General features: G+C 40.4%; 1 protein-coding gene across 1 annotated transcript in view; it reads left to right on the forward strand.

Annotated features, from left to right (window-relative positions):
• The first annotated feature begins 477 nt into the window (after nt 1-477).
• coq9 (coenzyme Q9 homolog (S. cerevisiae)) overlaps nt 478-27,865 on the forward strand; it is a 33,300-nt gene continuing 5,912 nt past the window's right edge. The window contains exons 1-6 of the mRNA XM_057836741.1: nt 478-574; nt 16,199-16,391; nt 16,558-16,690; nt 25,785-25,927; nt 26,059-26,143; nt 26,216-26,320. Coding sequence (XP_057692724.1) covers nt 517-574; nt 16,199-16,391; nt 16,558-16,690; nt 25,785-25,927; nt 26,059-26,143; nt 26,216-26,320 — 717 coding nt within the window. The 5' untranslated portion in view covers nt 478-516. The remainder of the gene's footprint in view (nt 575-16,198; nt 16,392-16,557; nt 16,691-25,784; nt 25,928-26,058; nt 26,144-26,215; nt 26,321-27,865) is intronic.

A 27,865-nucleotide genomic window follows, 5' to 3' on the forward strand; every position in this document is an offset into this window, starting at 1 on the left:
CTGGCGTAGCTAACTGGACGCCATCTTGGGACAGATAAAGGCTCCGAAGGTGGTGGCAGTCCTGATCTTTACGCTACTAAAATATTTGAATTTTTAAAATTGGTTTAAAAAGTGTATTAATAAGGTTATGATACAGCATGGATTTTGACATTTAAAACATATATATATATATATATATATATATATATATATATATATATATATATATATATATATATATATATATATATATATATATATATATACATATATATTTATATTAACTATGCGGTTAAAATCTGACGCGTGTGACAAACCAAACCATCAGAAAATTGGTTGAAAACTGAGTAATCTATAAGTATTTCATGATACATGCTCCTGTGACTCAGACATTTTGTGGCTCAGATGGTCCTGTCCCAAAAGTGCGGACAGGTGCGTACGTCAGTACAGGTTGGCTCACAGCGCGCTGAATACATTTAGCCTGGTATATGATATCTATCTTTGCCATCGACATCATTTCGACACAAACTACGACAAATGGCGGCGCTCCTGAGAGCTGTACGTGTAGCAAGGGCATTTCGGGAGCGTTGTAGCGGTAAATACGTGCATAATTTTCCATATACGTGATCCAGACGGAACTGTTCAGAAATAATTACTGTTACATTGTTGTTGTTTTTTCGGGAGAAGGGCGGGGATATGTAGAGCTCAATGTACTAGATGACTCTAAGTTTAGCTGCCTGCTTGTATTGAAGGACAGGATTATCTAATGTCAAGGCACAGTTCTGCTTGAAAATACAGAGCTAGAAGTCTCATAACAAATACACACACACACATACATTGTGGGATTTATGAACACATCGGACACGAAAAACATTTACGATACACACAAGGCAAGGCAAAGCAAATTTATTTGTATGGCACAATTCAATACAAGGCAATGACGTACCGCAAGCATCACGTCACTTCCGCTCATTAATATTCATGACATTAGCTACTGTTGCTAAGTAGGGACAAGCCACCGTTTGTCCCTATTAGGAAATTAATGGAAATCGTGTACGAAGGAGATGTTTACAGAGCTAAACCTACCAAATCTCTCCGAAAATGATGTGCCTGGTGCCAAATTCACTGGCAAAGATGTGGAAGAACATAAAAATGTTCAATTAAAGAGATGGCTTGAGAGTCGAAGGCTGAAAAAGACGAAAAAAACGAGCCGACCTAAGCATAGCTTTAGCTTTTTTATCGACGCGACTGACAATGACATTCTCCTGTTTCAACAAGCTATCCTTTACCATCAGCCCTGTCTTTCTTATATATCCTCTGGTTGTCCTACGTCTCTTACCGTTCTTAGGGGTAATTTAGTTAGCTTTGTGTAGCGATCGCAAATGCTACTCAGTGACAGCCAACGAACACTTTTAATTTTTTCATTGATAACACATCTTAATTCTATAATTTATTTACACTTCCCCCTTACTAAAGTTGTTTTTTTATATACACACACATATATATAACAGAAACGGTAACAGTGGCAGTCAGATACCATGGTAATTCTTTTCAGGTCATTCATTGTCAGACAGAAGCAGTACAGCACAATGTTACACTAAAAGAATAAGTTAAAAATATAAAAATGGCTTACCTCTTTGTCCTCTGAAAGACCATGCCAACCCAACATAATGTTTACTGCATATGAATGAATGGATTCACCAAGCTGGTGTTAAAGTGCACAAGTTGATTCGGTTTTTTCCTCCCAAGTTTTTGGTTTCCGGAAACGTAAGAAGAAAACATCCTTCATGTGTCGTAATGTCTAGAGTAGTTTCTACAAGTGCCAAAAAAGCAATGCGTGATCTGCATGTTCGTTTTTGAAAGATTACCGGTGAAAAGTAGCACAAATTACGTTGAGTCTATGCGAGGGCGGGTCTATAATGTCCCACTTCGGCTTTACTTCAGCTTTACGATGAGACGACACGGTCTAAAAATAGCCTGCGTGCGGTACGCCATTCAAAGTGCTTGACATCACTTGAAGCTCCACGAACACACAAATTGATTCGTAAAAATCACATGAAATCAAAAAGAAAGTTGAAAACACGGACAATTGATTCAATTAACATTGTACATAAAAATAATTACATTAAATCATCAAGAGAATTTAAAAATATAATTGTTATCAGAAATGAATTTTCTTTTTAAAAAAATGAATAAAAAGCAGGTAACTTGACATTTGAAATATATTGGCAATTATGAATATGCTGTGGTAAACAATAGCGTTTTTAGCGGATTTAATGAGCTAACAGTTTGCGCAAACTCCAGACCTTCAGGTAACTTGTTCCAGAGGTGGCGGCATGGTGCCTCACCCAGCTTGGTTCTTGTTTTTGGAACATACAGCAGACCTGTTCCAGACAACCTTAGGGGTCTTCATGCTTCATAGGGGTCAAACAAATCAAGCATGTATTTTGGTCCAAGAAGTGTTTTATAGACGAGCAGTAGTATTTTATAGTCTATCCTTTGAATGACAGACGGACAGACACGAAAACCTCACATTGTCTTAATGCGCATTTATAACCTACTTTTAATTTGAAATCCGCACTCATAAGTGTGTGGATCTTTTTGAGCCTCGGGCCGTTTACATGGTGACGCTCCAAGAATACGACACATTTCATGTTTGCATTTGCATGGCTTCGTCTTGGTTCCGTCTCCATTTGAACGATTTTGAAAATGGTGCATGTCCCGATAGCATATTTTTGCACCCAAGTTTGGGTCCGAGTCACCTGATTTTGAGAATGTGCCAATACCAAGTCCCAATTAGATACCAATTTTTTTTCAAATTTTGAACAGAAGTTCAAAACATGTTACATTACTGTACTGTCAACAGTACTTCTTCCATTTTTTACCCGGAGTGTTGCGGAGTATATAATTTATTAGCTGGGATTGGCTCCAGCACCCCCGTGACCCTCCTGAGAATAAGTGGCTCGGAAATGAATGAATAAATATATATACAGTATACACTACCGTTCAAAAGTTTGGGGTCACCCAGACAATTTTGTGTTTTCTTTCAAGAGTCACACTTTAATCTTGCAAATGAGTTGCAAAATGAATAGAAAATAAAGTCAAGACACTGACAAGGTTAGAAATAAGGATTTTTATTTGAGATAATAATTTTCTCCATCAAACTTAGCTTTTATCAAAGAATGCTAGCTTTGCAACAATTACATCTTTTCAGACCAATGACATACTGTGAGGTTCCAATCAGAAAAACAGCCTTCGGTCACAATTGTCTCTCTGTAAAGGCCAGTAAAATCTGGAACAGTTTACCACTCGCCATCAGGCAATGTCCCACAATACGAACTTTCAAAACTCAGCTCAAGCAGTGGTTGAAAGCAAATCAGTCTTGTAATCACTGACTTTTAAGTTCTTAGTAACGTATTGTATTGTGGTGTTTTATTGTAATCTTTTGTTATTTCTTTTCTTTTTGTATCTTTGTGTCGCCTGTTTAGGGACTACAGATGTAAATTAGCATATTCTTGCTACAATCTGGCATATTTACATCTTTTTAGATGTTCATCAATGTGCACTGTCCCTATTAAATAAATAAATAAATACATAAATAAATAAATAAATACTAGCTGTTAATTTGTTCAGGTAATCTGGAGAAACTTCACTCCACGCTTCCAGAAGCACATCCCACAAGTTGGATTGGCTTAAAGGGCACTTCTTGCGTACCATACTGTCAAGCTGCTCCCACAACAGCTCAATGGGGTTAAGATCTGTTGACTGTGCTGGCCACTCCATTACAGATACATAGAATACCAGCTGCCTGCTTCTTTCCTAAATTGTTCTTGCATAATTTGGAGGTGTTCTTTGGGTCATTGTCATGTTGTAGGATGAAATCTGCTCCAATCAAGCGTTGTCCACAGGGTATGGCATAGCACTACAAAATGGAGTGATAGCCTTACTTCAAATCCCGTTGACCTTGTACAAACCTCCCACTTCACCAGCACATTACCTTTACCATGGTTGACAGATGACATCAGGCACTCTTCCAGCATCTCACAAATGTTCTTCTCTTTGATCCAAAGTTCAAACACCTCAAACTATGATTCATCTATCCAAAACACGTTTTTTCCAGTCTTCCTTTGTCCAATGTCTGTGTTCTTTTGCCCATCATAATTGTTTCCTTTAATTAGCCTGTCTCAGATATGGCTTTTTTTTTTTTTTGCCACACTGCCCTGAAAGCCAGTATCCCCGAGTCGTCTCTTCACTGTTGACATTGACACTGGCGTTTTACAGGTACTATTTAATGAAGCTGCTAGATGAGGACCTGCGAGGCATCTATTTCTCAAACTGGAGACTCTTATGTACTTTGTCTTCTTGCTCGGTTGTGCAGCGGGGCCTAGCGCTTCTCTTTCTACTCTGGTTAGATCGCGTTTTTGTGCTGCTCTCTGAAGGGAGTGGTACACAGCGTTATAGGAAATCTTCAATTTCTTGGCAATTTCTCTTATGGAATAGCCTTCATTTCTAAGAACATATTGTCGAGTTTCACGTGAAAGTTGTCTTTTTCTGGCCATTTTGAGAGTTTAATCAAACCCACAAAGGTGATGCTCCAGATACCCAACTAGCTCAGAGGAAGATATGTTTTATAGCTTCTTTAACCACCTAAACTGTTTTGAGCTGTGCCAACACAATTGCACAAGGTTTTCTAATCATCTATTATCCTTCTAAGGCGACTAGCAAGCACAATGTACCCTTAGAACACTGGACTGATGTCTGCTGTAAATGTATATATACAGTGGGGAGAACAAGTATTTGATACACTGTCAATGGGTTTTCTCACATATACAGTGGGGAGAACAAGTATTTGATACACTGTCAATGGGTTTTCCCATTGGCAGTGTATCAAATACTTGTTCTCCCCACTGTATATGTATATGTATATATATATATATATATATATATATATATATATATATATATATATATATATATATATATATACAGGGATTCCCCTATATTCAACAGATTGTGGCGCACCGCCACACTAAAATGAAAGCCGCCACGCCTGGCAAATGAGATGTATTTTATTTATTTATTTAAATAAAAAAAAAATTTTAAGGCCGCTTCAAACTAGCGGCAGCCGAGTGGGAGGAGTTCAGCGGACACCTATTCATTGTGTATTGTAGCCTAATGTTCGTAACTATGCAGGCCCCCCCTTAAGAGACGCAAGGGGAACGAGTAGGAAGAATGGGAGAACGAGCGAGATAGCGAGAGATAGCGGTCGCATGTTGTAGCAGCCCGCTGTTATTTTGTTATTGTTTTTCTTTATTATTGTTACCACAATAAAGTGGGTAAGCAAATACAGACTTCTCTCCTTCTTGCCCATATCCGGGGCATTACAATAATTTGGATCGGACTTTTCGGCGAAAGTGAGCGGTGGACAGGCCGTCTAAAGCAAACTTTGACTAACTTGCGCTGAGAGACTGCGGAGAGGCGGGGCCCAAAATAAAGCCTTGCTCTATTTTCAGAGCGTTGGTCACAGTAAACGATTTATCAGTTCAAGCAGAGTAAAATGATACATATTCACGGTACAAGAACGTCGTTTCTGTGTCCATCGATTGGTAAGAAAAGGCTGTTTGTACGAGTGACGTGTGGGCGCTCCCGTCAGGGGGGACATTTCACGTGGAGTGGCTATTTTTCGGCACAACACCGGCGCGCCAACTTCAGACAATTGCGGCTGACGAAACTTTGATAAATGCGCCCCCCCACCCAAATTTCGCGAGCTCTGGGACACTCGAAAAATGACTCTCATACCTCTCCTTGCTAAGTTAATGGTACCTCGACGTGCCTTTGTGTGGAAATTTAGTTTACGAACAACGGGGAAAAAACTATTCACCTTCTCACCGAATCAAGTAAAACTCTTTACACGGCTATTAGAATTCCCCCAGTGCTCTAAATGGGTCAGTTGACAGAAGGACTGTTATTGTTGTGGTAATGTAGTACTTATGAGGGTCAAATAAAAGGAAAAAGGAGGACTACGACGGTGGTCTGCAACCCGCGGCTCTCGGGCCGCATGCGGCTCTTTAGCGATGCTTCGGAGCTTTTTTTTTTTTAAAATGGAAAAAGATGGGGGAGGGAAATATATTTTTTTGTTTTAATAGGATTTCTAGGAGGACAAACATGACACAAACATTCTTTCAATTCATTAATATTGTAATGAAGTTAAACTTGTGGTGGCATAGTACAACAGAGTAGTCACGTGGTGCGTCATGCTCTATAGGATCCACTGCAGGGAAAACAAACATTTAATCATGAAGGCTAATTACGTATTTCTATAGTAGGCTAATATAGCTAGTATCGATAATTATAAGGCTTGTAAAAGGCTTTTAATTTTTTGTGGCTCCAGACATACTGTATCAGTTTTTTTTGTGTTTTTTTGGGGGTCAAATATGGCTCTTTCAACAGTTTGGGTTGCCAACCCTGAGTCACTACGAGATGTAAGTCGTACTATTGCCACGAGAAAAAAAGTCGCATTAGTACATCGGGTAACGTAGCTGTAATCAGCTACGCATTTTACATACATGTACTGTAGCTGAGAGGTACAACATTAGCCTGGCTAATGAAATATTTCAAATATATCTTTGTTATGGTTCTTCTTGGGGGAAAAAATGAAGAAAAAAAAATTCGCTGTGGCACGACATGGTGAGGCTGTCCGACTCCGATGCAGCCCACCACCACAGCTTCAAAAAATCCTAGGGGAAACACTGATATATATATATATATATATACATATTTTTGTTTCTTTTGGCAAGGCCATTGTATTTCTGGATTATTTTGTTACTTTTTAGCCCTTAAAATAGATATGTACAGTGGGGAGAACAAGTATTTGATACACTGCCAATGGGACCCATTGGCAGTGTATCAAATACTTGTTCTCCCCACTGTATAAAAAAAAAAACTTAAGTACTGCTCAAAACGGTGCATTTCCTTGTGCACTGCCCGACAGCCAACATTTACATAGAATGTCCTCCAATAAAACACAAGGCTTGCTCTTTTCTTGTTTTTATATGAAGTAATTTGTTCAAGTTTGCGAAAGAAACAAAATAACATGAATGCATTCAACACAACTGCACAATACACACCCGTATACAAACACCATATGTAGACACCACACCCTTTATTTATGAAGCCCTTTACAAAAACTCGAAAAGGTCCTCAAAGTATATTACAACAATGATAAAAATAATGACAATTAGTAAATAATATTTTTTAATTAAATAATGTATAAATAAATAAAATAAAAATGATAAATCAATTAAATCTATAATAAAAACAGTAAATTAAAGCCAATGTTCCGCTATGTTTCTTGTTTTGAAAGTTTAGTAGCAGGGACTGCGCATGCCTAAGAGTGTGAGAGTGCTGACGTCATCGGAGCGAGAGCGTTCCATTCAAATGGTTGCAGAGCAATCCCCGCATTTGAATCATTCCGGTTTAGAGGCCCGGGTCAAAAGTTTGCGTCTTCGCCTTCCGTTTTCGCTGTCACCATGTAAATGCAAGGCAATTCTGCAACACAATCGTTACGTCTTGGTGTCTCAGCGTCACCATGTAAAGGGTCCCTCGGTTCGCAGCGCAGCCAAGAAACACACAAGCATTTTTTGGGGACGGAGCCCGTCTCCAGCCAATCAGAAGTCCCCCTCCTTTACAGTCAATCACACGGGCTAGGATGTTGTGTAACATCACTGTTGTGCTCCCTTAACAGGAGGAATTGCATAAGGTAGTAGGAGCCGCAAGGGTTTGAGTGTAAGCGAAATTATACTGTTTTGTTTTCTCAATTTTTTAGTTGTTACATTATAGAATAACAGAAGTAGTAAAAATTAACGCAATCGATGTGTGTGTTTGTGTTTCGTGTCAGATGTGTTTATAAATCCCACAATGTGTGTGTTTCATGTCAAATGTGTTTGTGCATCGAAAATGTGTGTGTGTGTGTTCATTATGAGACTGTTCTAGCGCCATAACTTTATACCTACTAACCTGACATACAGTAACTTGTAAAATATGTCCCATTTATTTACATAAAAATCCAAGTCATTAGGCTAAACATATTTTTGTTAGTTATAATACAAACCGGATTCGCTTGAAGTTGGGAAATTGTGTAAAATGTATATAAAAACAAAATACAATGATTTGAAAATCCTTTTCAACCTATATTCAATTGAATACACTACAAAGACAACATATTTAATGATCAACTCATAAACTATATTTCATTTTTCAAATAATAATTAACTTAGAATTTCATGGCTGGAACACGTGCAGAAGTTAGGAAAGGGCATGTTTACCACTTCGTTACATCACCTTTCCTTTTAATAACACTCAATAAACGTTTTGAAAGAGAGGAGACTAATTCTCTTAGCTTCTCATGTTGAATTCTTTCCCACTCTTGCTTGATGAACCGCTTCAGTTGTTCAACAGTCCGGGTCTTCCCTGTCGTATTTTATGCTTCAAAATGTGCTACACATTTTCAATGGGAAACAGGTCTGGACTGCAAGCGGGCCAGGGGAGAACCTGGACTCTTTTACTTTGAAGCCACGCTGTTGTAACATGTGCAGAATGTGGCTTGGCATTATCTTGCTGAAATAAGCAGCGGCGTCCATGAAAAAGACATCGCTTGGATGGCAGCATATTTTGCTCCAAAATCTGTATGTACTTGTCAGCATTTATGTTGCCTTCACAGAAATGTAAGTCACCCTTGCCTTTGGAACTATTGCACCCCCATACCATCACAGATGCTGGCTTTTGAAGTTTGCGTTGATAACAGTCCAGATGGTCCGCTTCCTCTTTGGTCCGGAGGACACGACGTTCAGTGTTTCCAAAAACAATTTGAAAAGTGGACTCATCAGACCACAAAACACTTTTCCATTGTGCATCAGTCCATTTTCCATGAGCTCGGGCCCAGAGAACCCGGCAGCGTTTCTGGATTTTGTTCATAAACTGGTTTTGCTTTGCATGGTAGAGTTTTAACCAACACTTACTGATGTAGTGACGAACTGTATTTAGTGACAGTGGTTTTCTGAAGTTTTCCTGAGCCCTTTTGGTGATATCCTTTACACACTCATGTCGGTTTTTAAGGCTGAGGGATCAGGTCACGGTCATTCAGTCTTGGTTTCCGGCCGTAGCGCTTACGTGCATTGATTTCAAAAGATTTTCTGAACCTTTTGATGATATTATGGACCGTAGATGTTGAAATCCCTAAATTCCTTGCAATTTTGCTTTGAGAAATGTTGTTCTTAAACTGTTCAACTATTTTCTCACGCAGTTGTGGACAAAGTGGTGAACCTCGCCCCAGCCTTGCTTGTGAATGACTGAGCATGTTTGGGGAGGGTACCTACCTGTTCCCAATTAGCCTGATCACATGTGGGATGTTCCAAATAGGTGTTTGATGAGCTTTTCTCAGCTTTCTCAGTATTTTTTTGCCACCTTTCCCAACTTCTACTGGACATGTTGCAGCCATGAAATTCTAAGTTAATTATTATTTGGCAAAAAACAATTAAGTTTATCAGTTTGAACATTAAATATGTTGTCTTTGTAGTGTATTCGATTGAATATTGCTTGAGAACGATTTTCAAATCGTTGTATTTTGTTTTTATTTACATTTTACACAATTTCCCAACTTCAACCGAATCCGGTTTGCATATTAAACTAACAGCAATTTGTTAAAACATCGTAAACAAAATGGACATAGGAAATAATATGGTTCCCTATTTGATTAAAAAAAAAAAAAAAAAAAAAAAAAGTCACATTTTCCCCAAGAATTGCCAGTATTTCACCAACTCAACCAAGTCACATTTATTTCAATAGTCCTTAATCACAACTAGTGCTGCAACAATTAATTGATTACCTTAAGTCACAGGTGTCAAACCGATTCCAGAAAGGGCCAAGTGGGTGCTGGATTTTGTTCCAAACGATACCGTGTAGAGAGTTTAACCAATGAAGTTCTTAGTGAAACAAGCAGCACCTGACAAAGTTTAACTGATTACACATATAAAAGATCTGATTGGTGAAAAGGTGTCCTCTTCATTGGTTGGAAAGCAAACCTGCACACTCTTGGCCCTTTCTGGAATCGGTTTGACACCTGTGCCTTAAGTAATTCAGTTAGAAAAAAGCTTTGAATCAAAATTTGCTTAAGTAATTCGATTAGAAAAAAGCTTTGAATCAAAATTTGCTGCTATGAGGATTCAATTAATTAGAGTGACATTTTATGGATTGTCTTGAAAGTGCTGCATTTAGTTTTATTGATTTGGGTGGATACACTGCCCTCTCGTGGCAATAGTAAATATGCCATAATTCGCTAACATGGCTGAATCCAGCTCCTGAACATAAGGTATGTTTTTCTTTGAGTTAATATGTTTGTTTATGCATTAGTTGTTTAGTTTAGAAGTATATTTAGCAATTTTTTTTTTGTGGAAACATGAGAAGAAGAATATGAAAAGATTTGTTGAGAGCAGAGGCATCGCGTCCCATTAGGCAAACCACGCGATTGCCTAATGGGACTGCTGGCTGGGGGCACCCTGAGGGCCAACAGATTTAGCACACGCAGCTTTACTGCACTGTCGCATCAACAAGTGTAGGGAGTGTTTCAATACCATGGAATAATTTGGCAGATTATCTAACGATTCTGTTATCAATTCCAATCAGCACTTATCATGTCACATAGATTATACATGTTTAAGAAAGTCCAATCAGCTATTAATACCACATGATTGTTTAAAGAGTGACTCAACAAGTACTGTCTAGAAAGTCCTTGCCGAGTTGTTTTAATGTTGATTTTCACAGGCCACCTCATTATTCATGTGACTACTTAAAGAAATGGTGATTTTTCCCAAAACGTCTATTAATGGGTGTATCGTATTCCTCATCGAATACTCCATAAGAAAAATATAACATATGCATCTAAAATAATCCTAAACGAGTTTATTAGCAATTTTAATACTCCTTTTAGCAAGGTTCCTTGGGTATGCGTACGTTCTCGTAGCAACCAGTCCTTTTATTGTCCTACGTCACAAGCGCTGCGTATTCTGGGAGCGAGAATAGGCGTAAGGTGCACATTTTGAGCAGAGGACGGCCACCTGTTAAAATGTGTGCGTCCATGAACAAATGTAAGTACATCCATATGAGTCAGTGTAAAGTGCTTAGTTTTCACCACTTTTATGGCCAAGATGACCACACGTGCACGCAGCGCGCACTTGCAACCCCCCTGCCTTTGTGTTCATTATACTGTGCGAGTAGGGATGGGCATTGATACGTTTTTTACGATTCCGATTCCATTATCGATATTGCTTAACGATTTGAGTCTTTATCGATTCTCTTATCGATTCTCTTATCGACTCTAATTTGTACTAATGGACTGGATGAGGTTCTGGGTTCAATATTTTTAATAGTTCATTCGCCTCGGGGTGTCTGTTAGAACACAAGGAGCGTAGAGTGGAGTTGGTCTTTAACACTTTTAATCCAACTTGGCAACAGGCAACAGGAACAACTATATACAGTGCCCTCCATAATTAATGGTGCCCCTGCACTTAGAGTGTTTGTTGCCAAAAAGCTCAGTCTTGGTCTCGCACAAAAAATACACACGGTCCCAGGCTTCAACTGTGACAGTGTGCTTTTGTCGGATGAGACCAAGATTAAGCTTTTTGGCAACAAACACTCTAAGTGGGTCAGGCGTGCCACGAAAGATGCGCATGCTGAAAAGCACCTCATACCCACTGTGAAGTATGGGGGTGGGTCAGTGAGGCTGTGGGGCTGTTTCGCTTCCAAAGGCCCTGGGGACCTTGTTAGGGTGCATGGCATCATGAATGCTTTGAAATACCAGGACATTTTAAATCAAAATCTGTTGCCCGAAAGCTGAAGATGGGTCGTCACCAGGTCTTTCAGCAAGACAATGACCCTAAACATATGGCCAAATCTACACAGAAATGGTTCACCAGATTCACCAAATCAAGCTCCTCCCATGGCCATCTCAGTCCCCAGACCTTGTTTTGTTGGCAAAAGGGGGTTGTACAAAGTTTTAACACCAGGGGTGCTAATAATTGTGACACACATTATTTGATGTCAAATATTTTTTTCTTTATGTGGGATTTTTCCCCACTGAATGAATGCACTTGTATTGAAGGTTGGATTTTTCTTTTTTTCCATTAAAGCGGAAATGTGAAGTAAGGTTGACCAACCATATTTTTGAATAATATCAATGGCTAAACAATTATATGCTTATAATTGTTTAGCCATTGATATTATTCAAAAATATGGTTATATTTTCGTTATTATTTTTTTAACGCAACCCTTCCAGATTCTTTGTTTAACCCGTAGCAAAGCCCTTGACAACGAAAATGCTTTTCTTCGGCAATCTTCGGAAATGACGTCACACCTAGAAGTGTGAGGGAAGTCCGCCATAGAACAGTTTTGTTTGTTGCATTGTTTCTCGGTAAGATGCCATGGCGGTGTGTGGCGATGTTTTGTTCTCACGCTAACGAAAAGTTGTTTGAGTGTCCAAAGGATAGCAGGGCAAGTAAATGGACATCTTTCGTTCTCACAAAGCGAATGAATTTCACGCCATCATTGAGTAGTGTTCTCTGCTACAAACACTTTGAAGATGCCTTCTTCCTTAACCGGTCTGCTTATGATCAAGGATATGCCAAAAAGTAAGTGTGATTTTTGGATAGATGACGGATGACTTTGTCAAAGCAGAGCTGCCAACTGTTGTGGAATGTACAGTAGAAGCTAGTGACGTTAGCCGAAAGCCAACTCGTGGCAATCCCCGATCATAGCTGTTGTTGTGTTCGCTAGGTTAAGCGTGTTTAAATTGTGCGTCAACTACGATCTTGTCCACTGTCAGTCGGGAAAGGGGAATGATGTGCATATAAGCGGGTCAGCGTCGCGGTTATTCACGGTCACGGAGCCGTAAGAGACACACACCGCCGGTGAGTTTGTGCACATTTATTTGTATTTGAATTATGTATTTCCACCTTCATGCTTCAAGCATTGCATTGCATTTGTACGGTTCGGCGTTTCTTTCACGGTGATCGCTTGATAGCCTTCTGGTTTGTGTTTTGCGAGAGCCGCTGACAGGTGACAACTAGTGTGTTGGCATTGAGTCAATCTGGCAGCGAATCAGCGAGCGGCTCAAGTCACGCAGTGAATCATGGGAAATGTAGTCTCGGGACAATACTGAAGTGGTGCTTTGTAATCTGTTCGCTTGTGTGAAAAGACTACATTTCCTCACGCCATTAGACGCCACTTCCTGTCGAGAGCCCCAAGCTGTATTTGTACTGTTAGCTCCATGTGTTAATAAAGAAACAAAGTTGTCAGCAAGTCGTGTGTTCGATACCTTTGTCAACAAAAAGCTCATAACAAGACAGTATGCACGATCCGTTTAAGAGACGCTGGGACTGGAAGTAGTAGTAGCTGGTAGTACGTGGCGAGGCGGAGATGAGCGAGAAGCAAAACTTCGCGGTCGAACGTGAAGGCAGTCCGCGATTATTTTGTTTTCTTATTGTTGCCACAATAAAGTGGAGAAAGCCATCAACGACTCATCTCCTTCTTTCTCCCCCAACGTTTTTATATTATTTTATATGCACGAGAGCTGCCGGATCTGCTAAAATGAACATGAAGTCTGATTATTATTTTTTTAAACAATGTCATCAGATAGACAAAAACATAAAATTATGTGCAAATGCCTCCATCTTCAAATCATGAAAAAAATAACAGCCTGTATTTTACCAATCTTGTAATCTCGATGGGTCTTGTCTCCATTCCATGTCAGGATACTCTAGGCACATTGTATTGCATCCTGATTAGCGTCTTGCTAATACATGTTAGGTCCAACATAAAATTCCATCTTCCTCTTCTTCCTCAACCTCTTCAAAAACTTGGATCTCCTCCTTTCGTCTCGATCTGTCGCTTATATCGCTGTTTGAATCATTGTTTGAAGGGCTTTGTATGGCGGCCGTATGTATGGAGCGCTGCCATCGATGTTCTCGGTGTGACGTTTCGTCCCCTTTCAGGCTTGAACTTCGGAAACGCGAGTATTTTGTCAAATATACAACATATAAATTATTTTTTCATGCTTTATTTGTTGGACAATGTTTAATTACTTTAATCGTGACCCTATTTGGCATGTTATGAAATTGCTTCACATTTCTGCTTTAAGGTCCCATATTATTTGAATAATACAAAAAATTATTAGAAGCTAAAAAACACATCTTTTTCAGGGGTGCCAATAATTATGGAGGGCACTGTACAGGCAGTGGCACTTGATATGCGAATCACTCAATGAGCAGATGACCGCATGCGTGGAAAGATGTTGATGTATTTGTATGCGTGTGGAAGAAGACTGGAATATGTGGGTATATGTGTGGTTCTGAAAGGAAAGAAAATTACATCATATTAGTGCTGATTCAATAAACAATGCAAATTGACTGTAAAGCAGTCAATAACACACATACATGACTCGCACAGTGTAATGAACACAAAGGTGGGGGGGGGCGCGAAAATGGCAAAAACTAAGCATTTTACACTCGTATGGATGTACATTATCATCTTAAGATGTTAAACTAAAACATTCCCTCTTAACACAAATATGCAACGCGAATGTAATGTAAACAACACTCTCCACGATGCAGCAAGGACGAGCGGGAGACGCAGCGAGGAAGAGCGGGTGCAACCAGCCGACATAACAATAAAAACACCAAACGGTTGGGCTGATAACAGCTCTAACTTATCATAAGAACTTTATGACATGAACAGGAAATACTTACATTCGTTCATGGATGCACAAAGATTAACACTTCCTCGCACACATCTTAACAGGTGGCCGCTCTCTGCTCGAAATGTGCACCTTAAGCCTTTTCTCGGTCCCAGAATACGCAGTGCGTACATAGAACTATTACAGGAAGTAACTGACTGGTTGCCATGGGAACGAACGCATACACAGAAACCTTTCTAACAGGAGTATTGAAATTGCTAATAAAATCTCTGTGTCAGACAGCTGAACAGGACAGGTTTAAAAAAAAAAAAAGAAATTGCTGATAAAATCGTTTAGGATTATTTTAAATGTATTTATGTTATATTTTTCTTATAGAGTATTAGACGATGAATACGATAGACCCATTAATAGACTTTTTGGGAAAAATCACCATTTCTCATGAATAATGACCTGGCCTGTGAAAATCAATGCAAATTCACTCGGCAACGACTCTCCAGATTAATCTTGGTGAGTGGTCCCTCTGAGTAATCATGTAGTCTTACTTGCTGAATCGAATGTGCGTAACATGATTAAATTACGTGATGCAAATCGTTATATCGCTATGCAAGTTAGTCAATTGTAAGCGCGAACATAGCACAAATGAATGGCACCCCTTCAGGTCCATTTTGCGGTAAATAGGGGGGGCTGCGAGTCACGTCATCACTCAAGATTAATATCTCAAGCGCCCCGTTTACTGCAAAATGAACCACACGGGATGCCATTTGTCTGTGCTACGTTTGTGCTAGTTTTTGGGACACCCCTTTGTTTTGAGAGAGTTGGTACGCTCCGTCAGCTGCGACAGAGGGGCTGCAATTGACGTCATCGCTCGAAATTCATGTCTCAATATCCATGAAATAGAATAAAAGAGTAGCACCATTTTGGGTCCATTTGGAATAAATTGGGGGCTGCTTGACATCATCACTCGAAATGAATATCTCAGTATCTCAAAAACAATAGCCGCACAACCGAAAATGTTTACAGCACAAGCGAAGCATAAACAATTGACACCACTTTTAGCCATTTGAAATCAATATAGGGGGCTGCTTAACCTCAGATTGACCTATAAAAAATTGTGAATATCTGAAAAACGATAGCAGTACAAACCAAACTTTTTACATCACAAACAAGCACAAACGATTGACATCATTTTTATTTAAAGTTGCAGGGTAGACCCTGAACTGGTTGCCAGCCAGTCGCAGGGCACATAGAGACCATTAATGCGCACACTCACACCTACGGACAATTTGAAATGTTCAATCAGCCAACCCTACATGTTTTTGGGATGTGGGAAGAAGCTGGAGTACCCAAAGAGAACACATGCAGGCACAAATTTTCAAACATATTCATGTATTTAGGAAGAAATGAGTGGACAGTCTCTTTAAAGACAGGTTGTGCATAATTACGTGTACAGTCAATTGACAGCATCGCTCCTTGCAGTTGTGGTGTTACCAACAGCAAAAACTCTGCCTGTCAGCACCAAAAGAGGCTTCCACTGTGCAGTTCTGAGGCTTCAGGATGAATCCAAATCAAACAAATACACATACTCTTCTGGTCATGACCCAGTCACAGCTTCGCAGGGAGACTCTGCATCTAATCCAATAGCAGATGAGTCCGCCGCACCAAAATTGAGGTTAGTGCACTTCAAAAGCTAATCAAAACAAATGTTCATGCATAAATACATCGCAGAAATTTTGGGCAATGTAATTGATCTGTTTTTTTGTTTCTATTGTCATAAAAACTACCTCATGTTTTTTTTTCCTCCTAGTAATATGAATTTGTCCCTTTTTGTGTGCAAGTTACCAGGATTCAGCTTCAGAACAAGATGAGTATGAAACAGAGGAACAGCTTCAAGCTCAGGTTCTCAATGCTGCTTTGGAATTTGTCCCACAACATGGATGGACAATGGAGGCCATTGCGGCTGGTGCTGAGGTGAGTCTCAATCAGAATAAAAATGCAGCAATACAGATACATTTGAAAGAGCATGATTTGGCACAAAATGTTTCTTCTTTCATTTGCCTATAGAGATTTACTAAATATTTTTATTGGTCTTGACAGTAACTGGAATGAACAGTGTAATATGAGCCTTTCGAGAATTATTAGTTCAAACACATATTCCCCCAAAAATAAAAATAAATTAAGAATGAATAAAAAATAATTAATAGAAAAAAGAAAAAAAAATCAAATCAAACAAAAACTTGTGTTGGATTTAAAAGGGAGCAGCTGGATTAAGCCATGATAAAGTGCCTGTGACAAGAAAAAGCATGTTTGTTTCATAATACAAGTGGTATTTTATGCTCCTGAATGAAATGGACTGCTTGGATGTGTGGAAGTGATCGCTATATTTATTTAGTTTTTTTAATCCTGCGCCATGAAAATGAGTGACTTCCGGCAACAGTCTCGAGTTGAGAAAGAGGGCGCTGTGACGTGTACAGTAGGAGTCCTCGTCACTATACAGCCGTACTGTTGTATGAGAAGGACTAAGGATTCAGCTGATTTTGCGGATTAATACGTTTATTTTTCGCATCACGCCACCCAAACGGCTGCAGAAAACTCTTGCTGTACGAGGAAGAAACGTGTGCGCCTTTTTGGGGTTTCAAAAAGTTCCCATTCACCGGTGGATATTGGCCAAAACAATCCCTACTACTGTGGGACCATGGGACTTATGAAGAAGTGAGTAAACATCGTTTTTTGTATTATGTCAAATACTGGGATCATTTTAATACGTAGGTGGCTTGCATTTTGTGGCTGACATGGTCCTTGCCCCCTCGGCGGCTTGTTGGACATCCCCCCGCCGGGAGAGAACTATACTCGGCATAGAGCCCTCTTCATGTGCCCGGTGTTCTGTCGAATTTTCCGACCGATCAAAAGTTGCAACTTTGAGTTAAAAATAGCCGCGAATACAGCGATTACAAAGTAAACACTACAAACTTTCTGTAAATAAAGCACTAATTACGTTTGATCATTGATAGGCATGTAAAAAGCTCTCCTCATGCACATTAGCTGTACGTTAGCTGCACAACAACTGCAGCCGCGCTCCTCAGGGGAACGAGCTGTAAATTGCTCCCCGCCGGGCGGTTTGCCGATCGGCAAAGACAATCGACAAACCAGTCGTCATGTAAAATGTTCCGGGCTAGTTATGTGTGATTTTCCGCTTCGAAGACTTTGAAACATCACTCGGTTCAGGTTAGCATGTCGGCTAGCTGTCACGCCTCTTGGTTTGTTTACATTCTCCGAAGCAGGGGAAGGGAAATGACAGAAGCCCGATTTAGGTGTCATAAAATATCGTTCGGGAGGTGCGACCGTAAAGGTGAAGTCAACAGGTTCGACCATTATGGAGTAATTTTGCCATGTCATCCTGAATAAGTGCATTTTCATTATTTCATATTCGAACCATTTATTTAGCAATTGGGGAAAAATACTTGGATAAAAAGAATATCCTGTAAAAATATTGAAGTAGAGAGACAGAAACAATGACATTTTGCAGCTCTCTTCGTCGCGTTTTTCTCATTTTGAATAATTCCCCCTCAACGGGCTGACTGGTCCTTCTCAAGCCATTTATTTAGCTATTGGGGAAAAATACTTGGATAAAAAGAATATCCTGTAAAAATATTGGAGTAGAGAGACTGAAAAAATGACATTTTACGGCTCTCTTCGTCGCGTTTTCCTCGTTCTGAATAATTCCCCCTCAATGGGCTGAATAGTAAAACCGATGAGCCCATTCTCCCGCTGACGTCATCCACCTGTTGGGGATGCTAGAGCCCTATAATGGTAGGGCTCTAGGTTAATGGTAGGCGTGGCTAACCGACAGATTAAAAGACTAATTTCTCGTCATCTGCGCTTTGCTAAAGTGTTGTATACAGTCGAATCGTCTCAAAATATGATTCTAATTCACATAATAATCCTATTTAAGACTTTTTTTCTTGTGTCGAATGCACTTTAAATTAGATATGTCATATTCACTGTTGCCACTAGAGGGCAGTGTATCCACGCAAATCAATAAAACAAAATGCAAACACTTTCAAAACAATTCATTACAACGCCACTCTAATTAAGAGAATTCTCGAAGCAGCAAAATTTGCAAAAAATTTGCAAAAAAGCTTTTGTCTAAATGAATTACTCGAGTTAATCGATATATCATTGCAGCAGTATTATAAATCCTTCTCAAGAACAGATAGGGTTCACTGTTAGAGCCAATATCTGTCACTATTTATTTTTTTGTGTATGAAAAGGGATTTTTTTTTTTTTTAATTACTTGACTCAAATTTGAAATACTGTAATTGGGGGTATACAGTAGACCACCAGTCAAAATAGTAAATATATACAGTGTATAACATCTAAATAAAAAGGGTTTGGACTTTGGAGGATATCTCTTTGTGAGGTTAGGTGTTGCACCCATCACCTTATCAAAAGTACAGTATATACAGTGAGCCATCGTTTTTCACAGTTAATGGGGACCAGAGCCCGCCACGATAAGTGAAAAACCGGAAGGTAACCCCCCCCCCCCCCCCCAGCTAATGTGAGCACCCCTGTGCTTGTGACTAGTGATGCAACTATTAATCGATTAAATTGAGTAATTCGATTAGAAAAAAGCTTCGAATCAAGTTTTGCTGCTTCGATGATTCGTTTAATTACAGTGGCATTGTAATGATTTGTTTTAAAAGTGTTGCATTTATTTTTATTGATATGGGTGGATACATTGCCCTCTCGTGGCAACAGCGAATATGACATAACTCGTCTAACATGGCTGAATCCAGCTGTCCACCGTTAAGACCAACTTTAGGTATTTTTTTGGAGCTAATATGTTTGTTTATGCATTCGTTATTGAGTTTAGAAATATATTTAACAGTTTTTTGTAGGAATATATGTTTGAACGATTAGTTAAGAGCATTGTTTAAAAAAAAAAAAAAAAAGGTAGCATTTTATTGCATTTAAGCTACTGGACTTTTGCTATGCAAGTTAGCCAATTTTTGTTTTGTTTTTTATTTTTTGAACTTAGATCCCTTATTTATTTATTTATTTATTTATATCATTTGAGGCTAAGCTCAGGTATTTTAATTTATTTTTCAATGCATTTATTGCTCTTGTGAAATTAAAGTGCAATTTTGCATAGTTTGTAAGACCCCTCTTATGAAAGTGTAATCTTAGCAAGCCAAAATAAATATTGCAAGCATGAACAATTGTTGGTTTTGTATTTCCTAAAAATTATTCTGCAACGCATTGTATTGTCTGTTCATAATCAGATTAGTTGATGATTCGAACTAACTAGGGGGTCAGCAACCCGCGACTCTAGATCCGCATGCAGTTCTTTAGTTGCCAAACTGTTCTCCCTGTATTTTTCAAACATTGTGAGAAGAGTCTGGGACCCAGCTCCTTATTTGCCTCTCGAGCAAGAACGAAATCATCCGTGCAATCAGATTCGTTTATTTGCGAGACGTGTTCTTAACAAGCAACGTCACTCTTGCGCGTCGGAAGTCGTCTTCAAAACAACACAGATGGCAAAAAATAGATCCAAGAATATATTCCAATCCGCTGTAAATTCAGTTTTAAATGACCAAAAACACATTGAGTCGCTAAAACCAAGAGTCTCTCTCACGCTAGCCATGTTGAATAAACTTCTCCGCTCTCCTTGTATGTTGACGTCCTCGCACTAGAGTTTCTTGTTGCTTTACCAACGTCACGTCTGCCTGTCGCTGATTGGTTCACTCCGCTGTCTGTTTGCTGTGGGTTGCTCCGCCCAGGAAATTTGATCCGCACAACGGTCCAGGCAAGCTCTTAAGCGCTGTGGTAGTGGCTACCTGGAGCTTTTTCAAAAATGTTTGAAATGGAAAAATATGGGAGGGAAATACATATTTTTTTTTAATATGCTTTCGGTAGGAGCACAAACATTCTTCTAATTCACTAATATTGTCATGAAGTTAATATTGTCATGAAGTTAAACTTGAGGCGGTATCGTACAACAGAGTAGTCACGTGGTCGTCATTCTCTGTAGGATGCACTTTCAGGAAATCAAACATTTAATCATGAAGGCTCATTGTGTATTTGTAGCCAACCTAGTCATTTTGATAATAGGCTAATATAGCTAATACACATACACTGGGGAGAACAAGTATTTGATACACTGCCAATGGGTTTTCCCATTGGTAGTGTATCAAATACTTGTTCTCCCCACTGTACATACAGCATGTGTTGCATTCATAATAAGGCTTTTCATTTTGTGCGGCTCTAGACCTATTTGGTTTGGGTTTTTTTGTCCAATATGGCTCTTTCAACATTTTGGGTTGCTGACCCCTGAACTAACTAATTGATAGATTAAATGATTACTTAAATAATCGATAGCTGCAGCTCTAAATAGGATCTGAACAGTGGCCTGCGTGTCATTTACTTGAGGCCACAACGTTTCACTTGATAATTCTAAACCTAATATGAGCAGTGTTATTTGAGTTTTTTTCTCACCTGAAACACTAGAAAAATACTTTTTAAACACAACTAAATAAAAAAAAACAAAATATTGAAATAACAATTTCGTCTTTAACTGTGTATCACACAAGCACTGATGGATTATGGGATATTGTGTAGTTCTTTTGACTTGCTAACCCAAGTCAAAACAGCAGTGGGTCACTGAAAGATGACTAAAAATATGGCTGCTTCATCAATGGCATACCGCACGCAACACGTCACTTTTGCTCATTAATAATCATGACGTCAGCAATTGTTGCTAGGCGGGTCAAGCTCGCATTTGTCCCAATGCTAAATGCACGTAAAAAGTGTACGAATGAGATGTTTACTGAGCTAAACCTACCAATTCTGTCCAAAAATGATGTCCCTGGTGCCAAATTCACTGTTGAAGATGTGGAAGAACACACAAATGTTCAGTTAAAGAGATGGTTTGAGTGTCGAGGGCTGAAAAAGAGCCGACCTGATCCAGAGGTAGCTTTTTTATCGACACCTTTTTCTTGTGTGCCTTGCCTTACGCCACGGACAACGCCATTCTCCTGTTTCAACAAGCTATCCTTTACCACCATATACTTATGTCTTTCTTATATATCATATCCTCTGGTTGTTTTACGTCTCCGACCGTTCTTGGGAGTAATTTACATTGCTATTTTTTTGTAGCGATCGCAAATGCTACTCAGTGACAGCCAACGAGCACTTTTAATTTTCTCATTAATAACAAGTCTTAATTCTATAATTTATTTACACTTCCCCCTTACTAAAGTTATGTTTTACAACAGAAAACAGTGGCAGTCAGATACCATTTAAATTTTTTCAGGTCATTCATTGTCAGACAGAAACAGCACGGCAAAACGCCATGCTAAAAAATAAAAATATCAAAATGGCTTACCTCTTCGCCCTCTGTAGGACAATGCCCCCCGACAAAATGTTTACTGCATATGAAAGTATATGGCTTCACCTTAGAGTCGTTTCTACAAGTTCAATATCAGCAGTGTTTACTCGGCATGTTCTTTTTTGAATGATTACTGGCAGAAAACAAGTAGTAATACCATGAGTTGTATGCGAGGGCTTGTCTATGTTGACCCACTTCTAGGTTACTGTTGCGACGTCACGGTCTAAAATTAAGATTTCGTGCGGTACGCTATTTGGTGTGTTGTGCGACCAACTGAAAGCACAGATCGATATCACTCCTGCTCCTGCACGCTCCCGTTGACTTTCTTTCACGTCCCGTCCCGACCGCGGAATTCCCGCATGAATCCTGTGTCACGACGGACGTCCCTACAAAATGTCTTGCTCTACACTACACAGACGCAATTTTTTTTTTTAACGAACACGTAGCCGTACATGTAATATTAGAGAGATGGAGAAATTTAAAATTAAACAAAGTGTGGTTGATTAAACAATCCTTTCGCCTTTGGCTTAAACCAGTGAATAGCAGTGTGTTCGAGGCTTTTTGGATCGTATGCAAAAAACAAATTCGGTTGGGTACAATGGGCATGAAATGCGCTAGAGTCCCATTCTAAATCGTCCAAGCACATAAACTCCATGAGAGGAAAGAAAAAAATTCCCTCCATTGCCGGCGTTTTTCAATCTGCCTGTTTAAGCCAGCCAGCAAGCTGCTCATGTAAGCGAAGCGACAGCAGCTAACACTAGCCAGTTAGCTGCTAGTGTTGCAGCCCCCCTGCATCCCAGCCCAACTACGATTGTTAGTGGATTTGTGAGTGTGGCTCTACGCACACAGGAATCATGAAAGCAGAGGTGTTGTTGTGTGAAAGAAATTTTATTCATGCTTATAAAACATAACTGGTGTGATATTATATTCATTTGTGAGACCGTATCATAGCATAATACATGGCTATGTTCTAGGGTGTCCCAGGCCCCCTATATAAAATCACATATTAACAGATTCGGATTCGCACACCCCTTCATTGTATTCCACTTGCTAAAAGAACCTAGCACACGAAATTTCACTCCCATAGCTGGTTGCTAAGGCTTCCCTCATTGACATTCCTACTGGACTGGCAGTGATTAACGTGTCGGTCTTGCACTCTTCTGACTAATGATCGTCTCTCTGCCAGACCGATTGTCTACCTTGCACAATTCACATTGGACAAGGTGTTACATGCACTGGTGCAATAGAACTGAAGTGCAATACAACTGGATAGTAGCAATCCAACTGAAGACAGGGAAGTGACAGCTGCACTACTGGAAGCTGGCCTTGTCAGCCGTGGGGAATTGGCGGCGGTGATGTTCGACAACCTGAAAGATGAGCTGCCGCTCGTCTTCGTCCTTCGTCAGGCACTGGTTGAAGTCGGTCGCCCGCTTCACCGCTCGCTCGGCAACATCATTCATTGACCTCAGCTCGGACACGACAACTGGAACTTCCCGCAGATCCGCGACCGTAGCTGGGAGAGGCAGCTTCAGGCAGTGGAACAGGTTCTGCGACCTCCGGGTGATAAAGTCACCCAGGTCAGCCCTCTTGAGTGTAAGGGTCCTCCTTCCTTCCAGCCGCCGCAGTTCCTTCCCTTTCTCCTGAGCCTCGTAGAGGTTGTGCAGCATTTTGGCCTTCTCCTCTTCCTCGGTCTTCATTGAAAACATCGCCAGGGGGGCCAAGTCCTCGCTCAAGTACCAGAGATGCCCACGGAACTTCTTGAGAGCAGCTGAGCCGACTTCACTGTCAACAGCTGTGTATCTGTCCAGCTCCTCGCACATCTCCAGGTCGTTGACAGGTGCATCGACGGTCACTGGAGCTTCGAACCACCGCTTGAGGTAGACCGTCACTGCGAACACGTTGATCTTGCGCAGAGCTCTTGCTTCATGTGGAGTGAGTTGGAACTGCTTCCGGAAGATGTAGATTTTCAGCAAGTAGATGCCTTTGGCCATCCATCGAGCCCGGTGGTACGCCCCAGGCCGGTTGAAGTGGACAACTTCTGTCCCGGGGGCCTGTGAGGAAGAAGCGGGCGAGGAGGAGGAACTGGCAGTAGTCGTCCCTGTGGTGGGTGGTCTCCAGCTGGCTGTTGATAAACCCCACGACTTCTTCCTTCTTGAGACGCACCCACTCGGAGAGGTTGTCGTTCGGATCTTCGTCAAAGGGAGATGCCTTCGAGTGGTCCAAAAAATTCCATTCTGCTTTGAAGCGGATGAACAGGGAAATATCAGGGCCAGAGGATCGGAAGAAGAGGTCGAAGACAGCCGCGATGACCAGTTCCATGCTATGATCGCTTGAAAAAGCGATTTTCTTGAAGTCACATTCAATCAGAATAAGACTTGTTTAAACCACCTCCCACGTGGTAAGCTTCCCAAATCCGATGAGTTTTTCAAAATCGATGATATTTTGGGGGGAAACCCCCCCCCCTTCGAGTTTCAGATAGCTTTTCTGGATCGGCCACTGTCAACACCAGGTCAAGGCAACACCGCATACATTCTATGCATGTGAGTGCAAATGGACAGGTCAAAACAGATCAGGATGACGCCCCTACCCGGCTGGCCCCTATATACGGCATAGCAGACATTACATGTGCTCTGAGGGACCCCTAAATATTAAGCGATCATTGTGAATTTTTTCTCACAGTACTCTGGCAAGAAGTGGAATGCATTGAGAGGGTGTGCGAGATTAGTTTCCTGGATTTACTTTTTTGGGACACCCTACTATGTTCGTGTGCTCCAAACATTCCTTTGAACATCCACAATGTGTGTCTGTGGACCCCCTTATCAGATATGACTAACTCTCTACCAGCCGGGACCAGTGCTCAAGGTCCCAGCTCAAAGATGTTTTTGTATGGGAAAAATACCCAGGTTTGTGAAATGATGAGTTTCGTTTCTTAGTAAGTTTCGTTTCACGGTGGGCTTCGGCACCACCCTTTCAATGATGTATACGGACTTGCTCGATGTTGCCTCTTTGTACTTCTGGGTGATCACAGCTCCTGGCTGAATCACATTATTTTGTACCCTTGATATATCATGTTTATAAAGTCTTCGAAGCAGGCAATCTTTGGTTGGTCTGATTCATTTCTCATTGAGCTATCAAGTTGACACTTGTCTTGGAGTTCAAAGTTGAATTTCCCTGACATTGTGGTTGCCCAAGAGTTTAAGATTATGTTTGCCATGCTAAATGCTAATGCTAAAGAGAACGCCTCTACTCGGCCTGTTATCTGTGGTCCGTGTCTGCGCTGTGGTGGTGAGTAGCCTATTCAATATGCTGCATTCTTACATCCTGCACACATTCCACATTTCCACTTTTGAGAAATAAATTAACACAAATTCACAGACTTTGTTTTTCCTGGTCGATATGGCTGTGAAATAGGTATTAAGTTGTTGTTGGTTTTTTTTTTTTTAAATGGTCTTAATTAGGTCTTAAAAAGTCTTAAATTTAACCTGTAAGAACCCTGTCCTAAAATCTTGTTTCCAAAGTCCGCGCAATGGACGACAGGGTTAGTTAGATTGGATTCGACCGCCTCGCTCTGCCAGGTTAGGTTTAGAATGATTCGGCACAATTCCTAACTGATCATGTTGACGTCTCCTTATTTGTCCTTATTTCTCCTTATTTCTCCTTGGTCTGTGTTGCTACCAGACACTTGGTCTTTCAACTGCTTCCACTGGTATGTTCCAAAATGGAGCCGGAGACCTCGTCCTATATTTCATCACTCAGTGTAATTTACAACTGGCTGAGACACTAGCCGAGCAACAGAAGCAGGTCCAGTTAGGCCAAGCAGAGTAGGTCCACACACACACACATACTCCCCCCCCCCCCCCCCACACACACACACACACACAAAGTCACTGCTCTGATTCTATTCTAATGTAATAATGAAATCATTTTGGGTTAAAATACCATATATTTGCAGACCAAAGGAGACTGGTGTCTTTCTAAGAGATGCTGTCGAGACCAGACTGAGGATGATTATCCCTTACATAGAAACATGGCCGCAGGTAAAGTCTGCATGTTACTGCATGAATAACTCCCATTAGTGTCTTGACTTTGCTGCTTCTGTATGTCCCCAGGCTATGAGCATTCTGCTTTTGCCTCACAACATCCCTAAAAGTCTGAAACTACTTTCCACCCTCGTGGATGACATCTGGTACTATGCAGGTGACAGATCAACAGATGTGAGTGTGTCTTATCTTTTGCATTTTTTTCCACCACATTTGCTCCCTCTTGTGATATCTACTGCACGTTTACTGCGTATTGCCTGACTGTTAAGCGTTTCTTAATCATGAACTATTCAAAAGTAAATACAGTGTGTCGCATTCCGAAAATCACATAATTTTGTTTCTATTATCATATTGTGTATGTAACTGTCACCCTCCGTTAAATATTTTCCGTACTTACTGAAGAAAAGCTGATTTTACTTGCGTACGCCACAGGTGTTCCTAAGATACTCAGCCAATTCAACAGCATGGCTAAACATTGTTTGCTAGCAGCTGTTACGTCACAGGCGGGAGCATGTATTTATTAGTGGTGGGACTCGATTAAAATTTTTAATCGAGTTAATTACAGGGTCTGTAATTAATTAATCGAAATTAATCGCATTCTAATTGAAAACCATATATTGACAAAACAAATCATGTTCTCAATAAAAAAAGCCTTTTTGAGCTTAACAACAAATTTATTACTGTTAATATGTAATGTCATCAGCAAACAATTGGTCAAAGTGCTAATACAGCTATTCAGGTTTCAAGTGTTTCAGGCCCCGGATTTATGTTCTTTGAAAACATTTTTCTTTAGATATGTATACAGTTAAAAAACAGTAACTAACTACTTTTCAGTCGTTACACGATGAAACTATGAGGCATAAAATATTGCCAAACATTTTCTTTCAAATAGTGAAATGTAAACACTGATAATTAAACTGCAAGAAAATAACAAAGTGCAACATTTCAACATTAAGTTTTTTAACAATCCGTACCAATTGTTGTGACTTTTTGTTCAATCTCCCAGGACTCAGCTACCAAAAAAAAAAAACTGGTCTGCACAGTTTACTCTTTAGCGTCTGTCGTTGGCTTTTTGCACAGTCAGGACGAAAGACGCCAAATGCCATTCATTGTTGATGACTTGTATTGTATGTGCGGTCACTCCGAGATAGTTAGAATTGCTCAAGAAAGTCCAGTGGTCCCGTGTCAAACCAACATACTCGACAGACTTCAATCGGTCTTCTTTGGTCTGCTTTTCGTAATCGTATAGCAGCTTGCACAAGCGCCGGCCGAGGCAGCCCGCCGGGTGCAACCGTGACCGCCAAGCCGACCCCGCCGGGACCCTCGCTGCCGCCGCGCCCTGGTTAAAGGGCGGGCGGGAAGAGGGGAACGAGGAAGGCGCACGGCCGCGTCGGCAGGTTGCACAAAACGATGCTCCTGTCCATTGTCCCATCAGGATGCGTTTTATAGGGGAAAACTAGCCCATAACTGTCCAAATAAAATGTCACCTCCCATCACTGCTGCTGTTAGCGTTTGTTTTTGTGCATCAGATTTACCGGCGTACCAGAAACACATGAGTAGGAAGGTTCTGCATGCGGACAAATGGAACTGAAACAATTAATTGCGTTAAAATTTTTAACGCGTTAAAAGCTTTATAATTAATTAATCGAAATTAACGCGTTAAAGTCCCAGCCTTAGTATTTATGCAACAGAACATACAATCACCATAGACGGCGATTT

Source organism: Corythoichthys intestinalis, chromosome 5 (genome assembly GCF_030265065.1).
Source record: "Corythoichthys intestinalis isolate RoL2023-P3 chromosome 5, ASM3026506v1, whole genome shotgun sequence".
Taxonomy (NCBI): domain Eukaryota; kingdom Metazoa; phylum Chordata; class Actinopteri; order Syngnathiformes; family Syngnathidae; genus Corythoichthys; species Corythoichthys intestinalis.